This window comes from Nicotiana sylvestris, chromosome 9 (assembly GCF_000393655.2).
Source record: "Nicotiana sylvestris chromosome 9, ASM39365v2, whole genome shotgun sequence".
Lineage (NCBI taxonomy): Eukaryota > Viridiplantae > Streptophyta > Magnoliopsida > Solanales > Solanaceae > Nicotiana > Nicotiana sylvestris.
The window spans coordinates 52,470,166-52,484,751 of NC_091065.1; the positions used below are offsets into that span (position 1 = coordinate 52,470,166).

General features: G+C 40.2%; 1 protein-coding gene across 1 annotated transcript; it reads left to right on the forward strand.

The window, feature by feature from the left end:
* The first annotated feature begins 1,380 nt into the window (after positions 1–1,380).
* LOC138877583 (uncharacterized) lies at positions 1,381–2,136 on the forward strand. Its single transcript, XM_070157205.1, has one exon. The coding sequence runs from the start codon at positions 1,381–1,383 to the stop codon at positions 2,134–2,136; it is 756 nt and encodes a 251-aa protein (XP_070013306.1).
* Positions 2,137–14,586: the final 12,450 nt, after the last annotated feature.

Sequence of the window (14,586 nt, forward strand, 5' to 3'; positions counted from 1 at the left end):
AAAAAATCACGTCGAACGTCAATGACAACAACCAACAAAATCTATAGCACCAAGAAAATCAGCAACATCAGTTGAATCAACAAGGCGATGGAACACCATCCCCCTCACAGCAAAACTCTCCTCGACAATCTCGAGAAGGGACTCCTGACGGATCTGAATCAAATATAAATGAGCAGCATGAGAATGATCAAGCTATTGATAAAGCATTGAAACAATTAATCGCTCAACAGGTCAGCAATGATGCTCTTCAGGCTTTTGTTAGTAGGTTGCCGAATATACCACCAACACCACCTCCAAAAAACAATGTAATTGTAGAAAATCCTCGCTCGAGACTCATTAACTCAGGTAGCGGAGGAACTCCCAGCGAATCTCGTGATGGAGGGTCAGGTAACCCAGTTAATTCTGATTTACAAAGTTTAGTACTAACTTTGCAGAAATAACACAAGGAGCAGAGCGATCGCATAGAGCAGATACCTGGTGTACCTCCAGTAATCAGGGGAATAGATATGGAGAAATACTCTCAATAACCTTAGAAACTAAGTGCAGCTCCTTTGCCGATTCCAAAGAAATTCAAGATGCTCGATATTCCGAAGTACGATGGAACAACTGATCCACGGGATCATGTAACAGCATTTACAATGGTGTAAAGGGCAACGACTTGAACAAGCAAAAAATTGAGCCAGTGTTGGTCAAAAAATTTGGAGAAACACTTACGAAGGGAGCGCTAGCATGATATTCTATTTTACTTGAAAATTCTATATATTCTTTTACTGAGCTTGCAGATTCATTTATAAAAGCACACTCGGGAGCTCAAAAAGTTAAAAAAGAATAGAGGACATTTTCAAAATAAAATAAGGAGATACGGAGCTGCTCAGGGAATTCGTAGACAGATTCCAGCGTGAAGGGATGATGTGGCCACATGTACCTGATAACTGGGCGACTATGGCTTTTGCCAGTAATCTGAATGAAAAAAGCTCGGAAGCCACGAGGAGACTCAAAGAAAGCTTACGAGAATTTCTTGCAATAACTTGGAATGATGTTTACAATAGATACAACACAAATCTGAGGATTAAAGAAGATACTATCACTCAGTCTCGGAAAGATGAAAGAGTAAGTTCAAGGCGGGCAGAAATTGAAAAAAGGTCTGGTAAAAACAATTTTGAACCTTATATAGGACTAGCAGGAAGGGATTCACGTTCAAAATAGGAAAATCAAAGATATGACCCAAGGTCAAGGGACAGAGAATCGGGTTCGTCGTTGAGGTTCAGAAAGGAGCGAAACATGAGAGATACATGAGACGACGACAGAGGTTCAAAAGCTAAAATTGGTGGATATAGTTTTAATGTAAGCACATCCGAGTTGGTGGCTGTTCTAAGAAGCATGAGAGATAAGGTACAGTGGCCAAAAGAAATGAGATCGAACCCATATAGGAGGAATCCTAAATTTTGGTGCGAGTTTCACAATGATCATGGTCACAAAACGGCGGACTATAGATTGTTACAAGGTGAAGTAGAGAATTTATTAAAACAAGGTTACTTAACTGAATTGTTTAGTGAAAAGGGAAAGCAAACATACATGAAGAACAGACAGGAACCACCAAAACCTCCATCGCCAAAGAGAACAGTTAATGTTATAAGTGGAAGGGAAGAGATTAATGGCGTAACATTTACGGTAGCAAAGAAGGTGTCAAAAATCACGGTCACCTACGGGAAGCGAGTTCGTCAAGTTTTGGAAGGAGATAATATTACATTTGATGATGCAGATGGAGATGGCGTGCTGACCCCATACAATGATGCACTGGTAATATCTTTACTTGTACATGACACTAATGTAAAACGAATTTTGATTGATCCAGGTAGTTTTGTGAATATCATTCTGCTGAGAGTGGTAAACGATATGCAAGCCAATGATAAATTGGTACCCAAAGCGTGGACCTTGTTTGGTTTTGACAACTCAAGCGTTGTAACAAAAGGGGATATAATACTCACCACATTCACAGAAGGAGTAGTCAAAGACACCAAAATTCAAGTGATAGAAATGGATATGACGTGCAATATGATTCTCGGCAGACCATGGATTCACGAAATAGATGCTGTTCCGTCTACCCTACATCAAGTTATCAAGTTTCCTTCATAATAGGGAATACGACAAATCCGTGATGATCAATAGGTTTCTCGAAACATAACTCAATGGCAGATTCAAGCACGAAAAGCGACGAAAAATAGCAATTATAGAATTCAGTTGAGGATGCAGCAACACAAGCCTCAACTGTAGATGGGCAAACAGATGTAGACTCGAGGCCTGATACTATTCAAGAACCAGAAGAAAATGAAAAAATCAAAACAACAATCGAGGAACTAGAAGCTATGGTATTATTTGTACATTGGCCGGACAGAAAAGTCTACATTGGAACCAACTTCAGCCCGGAGATAAAAAGTAAGTTAATTGAATTTTTAAAAGCTAACGCAGATTGTTTTGCTTGGTCGCATTAAGATATGACAGGTATACCATCGGAGGTAATGACCCATAAACTGAATGAAGATCCAACATACCCACCTGTCAAACAAAAGAAAAGGAAGCAAGATTCCTTCAAGAATCAGGTGATTTAGGATGAGGTACAAAAGCTTTTAAAAATCGGGTCTATCCGCAAGGTAAAATATCCAGATTGGTTAGCTAATACTGTAGTAGTGCCCAAAAAGAATGGTAAGTGGCGATTTTGTGTAGACTATACTGATCTAAATAAAGCTTGTCCTAAAGATTCTTTTCTATTACCGCACATATATCAACTAATTGATGCTACTATTGGACATGAATTATTAAGTTTTTAGATGCCTATTCAGGATATAATCAGATCAAAATGGATCCTCTAGATGAGGAAAAAACTTCTTTTATTACAGACAAGGGGACTTACTGTTATAAAATTATGTCATTCGGCCTAAAGAATGTTGGGGCCACGTACCAGAGGTTAGTGACCAAGATGTTTCAAGAACATCTGGGAAAAACCATGGAGGTTTATATAGATGATATGCTAGTCAAATCACAACAAGCAGGGGATCATATTCAACACCTATTAGATACATTTCAGATTCTTCGCAAATTTAACATAAAGTTAAATCCTGAGAAATATGCATTTGGCGTGTCGTCAGGTAAGTTCTTGGGATTCCTTGTTTCTAACCGTGACATTGAAGTAAATCCCACACAAATTAAGGCTATTGAAGAAATATCGGACATACTTAAGAGCAAAAAAGAAGTATAGAGGTTGACAAGAAGAATAACAGCGTTGGGGAAATTTATTTCCAAGTCATCGAAAAAATGCTTTAAGTTCTTTTCAGCCTTAAAAAAGCAAAATCAATTTGAATGGTCTGAAGAATGTCAACAAGCACTCAAAAATTTAAAAGCATACTTGACAAATCCACCATTACTAGACAAATCAAACGATGGGGAAAAACTACTCATCTACCTTGCTGTTTCGGAAGTAGCAGTAAGTGTTGTATTTGTTCGAGAGGACCAAGTTAAACAATCTCCAATTTATTATGTTAGCAAGTTTTTATTGGATGTTGAAACTCAATATCCTCATTTAGAAAAACTTGCACTAGCATTAATTATGGCATCTAGAAAATTAAGGCCTTATTTTCAATATCATCCTATCTCTGTAGTAACTGCCTACCCCTTGTGTAATATATTGCATAAACAAGAGTTATCAGGTAGGTTAGCCAAATGAGCTATAGATCTAAGTGAATATGATATCACATATCAACCTAGAACTGCATTAAAGTCACATGTTTTATCAGATTTTAGCCCAGGGATGCGGGTAGAGGCAGAAAAAGAACTGCAGGTATTTAACGGGTCTAATCCAGGTACTTGGACCTTATTTACCGATGGCTCTTCAAATGTAAAAGGAGCAGGTTTAGGCATTGTCTTGATCCCACATGCGGGAGAAACTATACGACAAGCCATAAAATGCAATCCTATTACTAATAATGAAGCAGAATATGAAGCTGTGATCGTAGGTCTAGAATTGGCACGAGAGTTCGGAATAGAGCATGTCATAATAAAAAGTGACTCAGAGCTCGTAGTTAACCAAATGCAGGGGACTTATATAGCTAGAGAGGCGAGAATGTAGTAATATTTGGAAAAGGCACGGGATTTAATTAGATAATTCCAAACTTGGAAAATTGTACATATACCAAGAGATGAGAATGCTAAAGAGACGTGTTAGCTAATCTAGTATCCGCAGCAGAAGCGACCAATGAAGAGAATGCATCTGTAATACATTTATTTCATTCGATACTCGACCAAGATAAAAATGAGGTAAATTTCAATAATTTAACTTGGGATTGGAGAAACGAGATTGTCAGTTTTTTTGCAGTACGGAATATTGCCTGAAGATAAGAAAAAGGCTCAGGCACTTCGTCGAAAGGCTGCTTGTTACTGTTTAGATGGGGGCAATCTATATCAAAAAATGTTCGATGGCCCTCTAGCGAGGTGCATCGGACCTTCTCAAACAGAATATGTAATGAGGGATATTGTGAAAATTAAGCCAGAGGAAGATCCTTGGTGAAAACTTTAATTAGAGCAGGGTATTACTAGCCAAAAGTGGAAGAAGAAGCAGAAAATTTTGTGGCTAAATGTGACAAGTGCCAAAGGTATGGTAACAACATGCATCGACCAACTAAATTATTACATCCAGTTGTTGCTCCATGGCCTTTTATGAAGTGGGGGATAGATATAGTGGGTCCACTACCACAAGCCAAAGTCAAGGTACGATATCTATTAGTACTCACTGATTATTTTATCTAAGTGGGTAAAAGCAGGTGCCTTCAAACAGATACGAGAAAAAGAGGTCAGGGACTTCATCTGGTGAAACATCATATGTCGATTTGGAGTTCCAAAAGAGATCGTGTGCAATAATGGCCCGCAGTTCAAAAGGCAAGTGGCCAGAGGTGCTACCTGGAGTCTTGTGGGCTTACAAAACAACAGCAAAAACAAGTACGGGAGAGACACCATTCTCACTTGTGTACGATGTTGAAGCCTTAATTCCAGTTGAAATAGGGGAGCTAAGTACGAGATATACTCAAGCTACTGAAGAGTCAAATGAAGAGAAGATGCGGGTAAATCTCGATTTGCTGGAAGAAAGGAGAGAAACTGCCTTAATAAGGATGGCTGCACAAAACAAGTTATTGAGCGATATTACAATTGGAAAGCTCGTCTCAGATACTTTAAGATTGGGGACTACGTACTCAAGAAAGTTTTTCAATCCACAAGAGCAACCAATGCAGGAAAGTTGAGTCCAAATTGGGAAGAACCTTACAAGATTCGAGGTATCGCAGGAAAAGGTGCATATGAACTTGAAACCATGGATGGCAAAGTTCTACCCTCAAGTTGGAATGCTGTTCATCTGAAAAAGTATTATTTCTACAGAAAGGAAACACCCATGGACAGGTATCTTCAGTTACGATTTTTGTTTTTGAATAGTTAAAATTATACTGACAATTTTAGACGATAGGCAAAAAGCTAGCCCACATCAAATGATGATATTAGACCTGAAAGACACGCGGAAGAAACATAATCCTAGTCTAGGGTTACAACTTTTCTGATGGAAATATAAAAGGTTAAGCAGTCTTCATCTAAATTATACCTCTGAGTCCCGTATGTTTTTCCTTTTCAGGAAAAGGACTGCATAAAAGGAATAATCAAGTGCTCGAGATTTCATACTTCAAAGCTTAAACACTTGGGGGACTATATAATATATGTATTGGAAAGGTAAAGAAGACTGGTACAATCAAAATTCAAGTCAAGCCTAAAATCTACTCAACAAATCTCAAGTTCAGAGCAAAGTCACGAGCCAAAAACACAAGCCTAATTCAAAAACCTATGAAGGATACACTCGGGGATGTAAATCCTAAAGTCTTATGAATGTTTCGGTTAAAGGCAGTATTTAGTTATGGGTTATAAAGAAACCCTTGGATTTTTTTACAAATTTGTTGTAAAGAAAACAATTACGGAAGAGTTATAGATGATACTTAAATACATGTAAAGTATTATTTGCTTCGACAAGTTCGAATGAAATAAAACTTTTCTCAAAGTTGTTCCAAAAAACATGTGTGTTCCTATTTCTTCTTTCGTATGTTTACACCATTATGAAGGTAAGACGTCTTCTTCATTATGTGTCGTATATAAAAGGGTCCTCTTTTATAATTCGTGCTTGATTCAAAAAGTTATGAAATTAACAAAGCATTTTCAATGCAAAAGTTAATGGGTAAAATAAAAACCCACATATTAGAATTAAAGTGGAACAAAAACCCCAAACATATAAAGAAAAAGCATGGGTAAACAACCACTAAAAGAGTAAAACGGAAACTCGAAATAAAGATATTATAAAAGTTGAACAAAAACTTTATATCTTAATAACTTAGTTAAAACTAAGTTTAAACTTAGTTTCAACTTAATTTCCTTCACAAAAAACCCCCGAAACTGACTAGAGGTATGATGTTACCCAAAAATGTTACCCCTAAATGGAACCAGGGGTAGAATCACCAAGTATTCCACCAACAAAACAATAAAAAAAATAGTTAACTTCACAATCAAACTTTCACTATGAAGCAGGTTCTGAACTAGTATTCAAGATGACATCATCAGCAACAGAAGGTTTAACTTGATCAGAAGGGGCTTGAACAACCACTACACCAGGATCAGCTTCAACACCTTCGGAAATATCAGCCACGGGTGAAGAAAAACTATAGCTTTGCTGAATTTTCTCAATTGTTTCCTTAATCTTTGCTATCTCAACATCCAAGTTAAAACCTTCCTGGCTTACCTCCATAAGAGTATCGTGCTGCGCGTTCAAAAAGGACCAACTTACTTCAACAATAGCCTTGTCTTCAAGAGCTTCATAATCTCTCTCCCAATGATCAATTTCATTCTTAAGCTCTTCCTTCTCAGCTAAGGCAGCATCACAAGAAGTCTGTAAGGGGGAAAGCGAACTCTCCAAAAACCTAACCTTATCGGAAGACACCCGGAGATCTTCTTGAGCCTGGGTGAGTGTTTGAACAAGCTCACCAGCATAAACTTCTTTCTCGTCCAACTTGGCCTTCAGACCTCTGATTTCTTCTGTAGCCTTAGAAAGTTGTTCAGCAAAAGACGACTCAAAAAGGTGCTTGTCCTTGCTCGCTTGGTTGGAAGAGGCTTTCTCAACTGCTAGCTCCGCTGCCATAACTTTTATCTGCTTCTCCAAGGTACATTTGTTCTCCTCTAAAACTTCCATCTCAAGCTGGAGACTTTCATACCACTCTTTCCAATTATCAGCCCTTAGTGTGGAAGTCATACATCAACTGCTTCGTATGGGAAACCCTTTTCATCATCTCCGTACCAATGGGATTGATCTACATAAAGAGAAAAGGAAGAGATCCTAGTAAAAGGAAAATTACGTAAGATAAAAAGGAGTTTATACCTTCAATGATGATTGTACAATGTCATTCATCCAAGTCAAAGAACTATGACTTTTCAGTTTTGACTTTTTAATCGGATCTATCAAGGGTTTTAGCCACACGTCAGCCTGGCCTGACTTCTTCAGAAGACTACCATAGGCAGGAACCTCAATGGTAATTTGCTTCATTGCCCTGCTTCTACTTGAAGAACAAATTTCAGTACGAGAAGTATTGGCAGCAGGAACGGTCGAAGAAGTCATAATAGCTTCGGGCGGAGCATAAACAACAACGGTAGGAACATGTAAATGGGATTCCATTGGAACAGATACAGGAAAAGAGGCAAAAGGCGCTTCCTCAGAAACCAAGTCAAAGTTTTCATCATCAAACCCACGTGAAAAGATATGTTCAACAGAGTCTCGAGGTGCAGCAAGAGTCTCTTCATCAAAACTCACTAAAGTGACTTCTTCAGGCTCAATCACAGAGATAGAACGAGAGGAGGAGTAACTTTCGTCATCCAAAATGATACATCTTTTGGCTCTTGGTTTATGAATTAATAAGCCTCCATCTCGATCCTCTTCATCTTCAGAATCCTGTGCCCCATCGGCTTTTCTTTTCGATGAAGAACTCAAGATTATCTTCTGAGTTCTTGCTAAAGAAAATCTAGAAGCAGTGATTGACTCAAAACTCACACCTCGAATATGAAATCCTGATAAAAAGAAGGGTCAATAAATTTTAAAGAGAGAATGAATGAAGGAAAAGGAGAAAATGGAAGAAAAAAATTATCGTGAGTCTTAACCTTCCAGCCAAATCTATTTGAAAGGTACTTCCAAGACCTTACTTCAATCTGAGCAATTGTTAACAATTTTTCTGCCCAACCACGAAAATTGAGAATTTCCTTAACTGTTCCCATAGTTGCTGAAAACGAAAAGTAAAACAGTCACGGGAAGTACAAGCTCTTAAAAAAAAGAAGGTTGTAAAGAAAACTTACGTGCAAAGTTCCACTTCTCAGGGAAGGGCATATTCTCTTCACCTACTAACCCTTTAGTGGGAGCAGTAACAAATCGGGCGTACAAACCACGATCTTTATCATCCTCAGGGCTAACTAAAACTCTCTTACTCCTCACCACCATAGTAAAAATCCCATGACGGAATAATTTAGGAGAGTAGAGATGGATTAGATGATAAAAGGTGAAAGGCAATTGAGCCAAATTAGCCAAATACCTTAAACATGCAACATCCCTCCATACAATAGGGCCAATTTGTCCTAAACACACATTGAAGAAGCGGGAAAATTCAATAATGACTGGGTCAATAGGAGGTCTAAAGTCTAATGTAAAGGGATACGTATACACAAAAGAAAAACCATCTTTAAAAGAAGTGATCCTTTGATTTGCATTGGGGATTAGAATTGGGAAATCAAACTTCCAATGACAATTTGTACGAACAACAGATATCAAACCTTCAGTAATCTGTGAAAGATAAACATCAGCACGATCATGAGAGGAAATAGAGGAGACCTGGTTTCTAATCGACTCTCTATCAAAGTTCAGTAGGGATAATCTCGTCTACTGTAGGTTCACGAATTGGCTCGCTAGAATCCCTATTTCTAGCAGAAGACATATGTGAAAAAGAAGCCCTAGTTCTAGAAGATGATAGAGGAGTAGAACTAGGTTGAGAAGAATAACCTCGTATGGAAACTAACCCTAAACTACACAGCCTACCACCTCTTCTGCTTTTGGTAGAAGCAAGAGGAAGTTCATCTACAATAAGGACCGTCTGAGGATCAGTGTTTGAAGAAGACATAGTGTCACGACCCAAGTTCTCCTTCCATGAACCGTCATGACAGCACCTAGTCTCTACGACTAGGTAAGCCTAACGATTTGCGGAAACAGAAATGATAGATAAAAACTAGGCAAAAACTACGGAATAAACATAAATAAAACGTCTAAGATGCCGCTCGGCATATACAAATATAAACTCTCAAGCTGAATCAACTCCCAAAACCCGAACATCTCATGAAATCACAAGTTGTGGAATAACTACAAAGTGTTCTAACTCCAGAATATCTAAACAAAGTAAATATAGGAGCGCTAAAGCTAGAAGTGAGAATAGAGAGGGACTCCTCGGTCTGCGGACGCGACAAATATACCTCGAAGTCTCTAAAGATCGCCTCTCCTCACTGGAATTATGGTTGAGCTGAAGAACCTGGATCTGCACACGAAAAACATGCGCAGGAATGGCATTAGTACTCCATAACGATACTTAGTAAATGTCAAGCCTAACCTCGATCGAGTAGTGATGAGGAAGGTCAGGGCCCTGCTGATTATAGATGAAAAACAAGGTAAAACTGTGTAGAATATGACAACATAATTAAAAATGCTAACAATCTATAACAAATAAAATCACAGAAAGAATCTAACTCAGTACACAAAAATAATAATAGGGGATCTCCCGGGAAATCGTCCCGTAGCCCCAAACGTAAATGTCTAGAGGATCTCCCGAGATATCGTCCTGTAGTCCGAATCATAAATGTGCAAGGGAAACTCCCGGAATACCAATCCGTAGTCCCAAAGTAAATATCCAGTACGGAGAATCTACCGGGTGCTGTCCCGTAGTCCCAATCATAAATGTGTAGGGGGATCTATCGGAATACCGATCCGTAGTCCCAAAGTAAACACACAACCATTTCAGAAGAATATACAGTTCTATTCAAGAATTAAACATGAAATTTCTACTCTAACATGCTGCACAGAGTACAAGTAGGCAATTAAGTCAGGTAAGACAATTAAGTCACGTAAGCATGCTTTTCCTAATCTAAACAAGAGGCTTCAAGTACAAGTATTTGCTAAATTACAAGAAAACCATAGGTATTAGCTTAATGAAAACAGGATTTCAACAATTAGCACGTGTACACACTCGTCACCTCACGTACACTACACTCATACAACAAAAATACCAAATCCTAAGGAGATTTCCCCCAAACAAGGTTAAGAAAGCTACTTACCTCGAACCAGCTCAATCAACTCGAAATCACGTTCTTGCCACGAGTACCTGACTCCAAATGGCCCAAATCTATTCAAAGTAATTGCATAATGTAAATACAACTTCAAGTAACTAATTTAATTAATTAATTCGAAGCTAACACGCGAAATTAAGAAAAACTGCCCAAAAAGACCCCGGGCCCACGTCTCGGAATCGAGTAAAAGTTACGGATTATCAACCCCCATTCACTCACGAGTTCACTCGTACCAAGATTATCCAAATCCAATGTCAAATTCCCAATCAAAACTCGAAATCTTAGTTGAAGAACTCTATTCCATGTTTTCTAATTTTTCACACCAAATTCGAAATTAAATGATAGATTAGTGGGATATAACCAAAATCAAGTATAGAATCATTACCCAATTGATATCTCTGAAAATCCCCCAAAATCTCATTTAAATCCGCGCTCCCAAACTCTAGTTTTGATAAAATGGCTAAACCCTCGATTTTGAAACTTTATAATCTACCCATATGATTCCTTCTCCGCGAATGCGGAAGGCCCATCGCGTTCGCGAAGCATAACTTGGCTTGGCCTAGAATTCCTTCATCGCGAACGCGATGACCCTGCCGCAAATGCGGTAGCAACTCTCTCCCTCCTACGCGAACGCATAGGCATATGACCTCTCAGCTTCGCGAATACGGGACAACCATCACGAATGCGAAGCATTAAGCTTCCCTGTGCCCCAGCTCCTCTTCGCGAACACGAGACCCCACTCACGAACGTGAAGAAGGAAACCAGAACTGAAGACCTGCTGCAATTTCTGTAATTTTCCTCTTGAGTCTAAAGGTCCGTTAACCACCCGAAACTCACCCGAGGCCCCCAGGACCTCAACCAAATATGCCAACAAATCCTAAAACATCATACGAACTTATTCCAATCCTCGAATCACATCAAACAACGCTAAAACCACAACTCACTCTCCAATCCAAGCCTTATGAACTAGAAATCTCAAGAATCCTACATCTAATGATAAAACCAACCAAACCAAGTCCGATTGACCCTAAATTTTGCACACAAGTCACATTCAACACTACGGAGCTACTCCAACTCTCGAAATGGGATTCTGACCCCGATATCTCTGTTTGGACTGGGCTGTACGGAGTCTATCCTAAATTACCTTAACCTTCTCCAAAACATCCTGAACCAAGTTTGTGCTGAATAATCTAGCCTCACCCGGCTCAAACTAACCCATTAGGGATCTACACCGCCTACCATACAAGGCCTCATACGGTGCCATCTGAATGCTGGACTGATAACTGTTGTTGTAGGCAAACTCCGCCAGCGGCAAGAACAGATCCCAAGAACCTCCAAACTCCATCACACACGCATGGAGCATATCCTCAAGAATCTGAATGGTGCGCTCGGACTGTCCGTCTGTCTGGGGGTGAAATGCTGTGCTCAACTCCACCCGAGTACCCAACTCATGTTGTACGATCCTCCATAACCACGATGTGAATTGAGTACCTCTATCCGAAATGATGGAAACTGGAATACCATGCAGACGAACAATCTCCCGGATATAAATCTCCGCCAACCGCTCCGAAGAATAGGTAGTACACACAGGAATGAAGTGCTAGACTTGGTTAGCTGATCCAAAATAACCCAAATGGCATCGAACTTCGTCAAAGTCTGTGGGAGTCCAACTACGAAGTCCATGGTGATCCTCTCCCACTTCCACTCCGGAATCTCTATCTGTTGAAGCAACCCACCCAGTCTCTGGTGCTCATACTTTACCTACTCACAATTGAGGCACCGAGCTACAAACCCAACTATATCCTTCTTCATTCGCCTCCACCAATAGTGCTGCCTCAAATCCTAGTATAGCTTTGTGGCACCCAGATGGATGGAATACCGTGAACTATGGGCCTCCTCTAGAACTCCCGAAGCCCATCAACATTAGGCACACATACCCGACCCCGCTTCCTCAATACCCCTTCATCACCAATAGTCACATCTCTGGCATCACCATGCAGAACATTGTCTTTGAGGATGAGTAAATGAAGGTCATCATATTGACGCTCCCTGATACGATCGAATAAGGAAGACCGAGAGACCACGCAGCTAGAACCCGACTGGGCCCCGAAAGATCCAATCTCACAAACTGGATGGCTAACACCTGAACATCCTTCGCCATGGGCCTTTCCGCTGCTGGTAGATAAGACAAACTCCCCAAACTCTCCGCCTAGCGACTCAAAGCATTGACCACCACATTGGCCTTGCCCGGGTGATACCAGATAGTGATATAAGTCCTTAAGCAGCTCCAACCATCTCGTCTGGTGCAAATTAAGATCTTTCTGCTTGAACAGATGCTGCAAACTCCGGTGATTAGTATATATCTCATAAGAAACACCGTACAAATAATGTCGCCAGATCTTCAAGGCGTGAACAATAGTAGCTAACTCAACATCATGGAAAGGATAATTCTTCTCATGTATCTTTAACTGTCTGAACGTGTAGGCAATAACCCTACCATCCTGCATCAATACCGCTCCAAGGACAATCCTCGAGGCATCACAATAGACAGTATAAGACCCCGAACCTGTAGGCAATATCAATACTGGGGCTGTAGTCAAAGCTGTCTTGAGCTTCTGGAAGCTCGCTTTACACTCTTCCATCTAATGGAATGGAGCACCCTTCTGGGTCAGCCTGGTCATAGGTGCTGCAATAGATGAAAACCCCTCAACAAATCGACGGTAATAACCCGCCAAGCCAAGAAAATTGCGGATCTCTGTAGCTGAGGATGGTCTGGGCCAACTATGCACTACTTCCACTTTCTTCGGATCCCCTCACTCGACACCACGTGACCCAAGAATGCCACGGAATCCAACCAAAACTCACATTTTGAGAACTTTGCATACAATTTATTTTCTCCTAAAGTCTGAAGCACTGTCCTCAGGTGCTGCTCATGATCTTCCTGACTCCGGGAGTACACCAGAATATTATCAATAAAGACAATGACGAACAAGTTAAGATATGGCCGGAATACACTGTGCATCAAATGCATAAAGGCTGCTGGGGCATTTGTCAACCCAAATGACATAACAAGGAACTCGTAATGACCATACCGAGTCCGGAAGGTAGTCTTCGGGATATCCGGCTCTCGAATCTTCAACTGATGGTAACCTGAACGCAAGTCAATCTTAGAAAACACTCGTGCACCCTGTAACTGGTCAAACAGATCATCAATACTAGGCAAAGGATACCGGTTCTTCACTGTAACTTTGTTCAACTTGCGATAATCAATGCACATACGCATAGAACCATCCTTTTTCTTCGCAAACAAGATAGGAGAACCCCAAGGTGATACACTAGGCGGAATAAAACCCTTATCAACCAATTCCTGTAACTGATCCTTTAACTCCTTCAACTCAAGAAGAGCCATAGGTACAGAGGAATAGAAATAAACTAAGTGCCCAGTAACAAATCAATGCCAAAATAAATATCCCTGTTGGGTGGCATATCCAAAAGATCAGTTGGAAACACATCAGGGAAGTCCCGTACTATTGGGACTGAATCAACTATAGGGGTATAAACACTAACATCTCTCACATAGGCCAGATACACGTCACACACCTTCTCAACCATTTATTGAGCTTTAAGGAAAGAAATAACTCTACTGGGAGTGTGATCTAAAGTACCCCTCCACTCTACTTGCGGTATACCTAGCATAGCCAGTGTCACGGTTTTGGCGTGACCATCAAGAATAGCATAATTGGGCAACAACCAGTCCATGCCCAAGATAACATCAAAATTTACCATGCTGAGCAATAATAAATCGGCTCTCGTCTCAAAACCACTAAGAGCAACCAAACACGACTGATAAACGCGATCTACAACAAAAGAATCCCCCATAAGAGTAGAAACATAAACAGGGGAACTCAAAGAATCCCGAGATACACCCAAATGCGAGGCAAAATAAGAAGACACATAAGAATAAGTGGAGCCTGGATCGAATAGAACTGATGCATCTCTATGACAAACTAGGACAATACCTGTGATGACAGAATCGGAGGCGACAACCTCAATACGGGCATGAAGGGCGTAATATCTGGCCTGGCCTCCACCTCTAGGGCGACATCTACCTCCCTGACCTCCACCTCTAGCTGGCTAGGCAGT

What these genes read in the sequence shown, in the direction of transcription:
- LOC138877583 (XM_070157205.1), top strand. Translation starts at nt 1,381, where the DNA reads ATGAGAGATAAGGTACAGTGGCCAAAAGAAATGAGATCGAACCCATAT.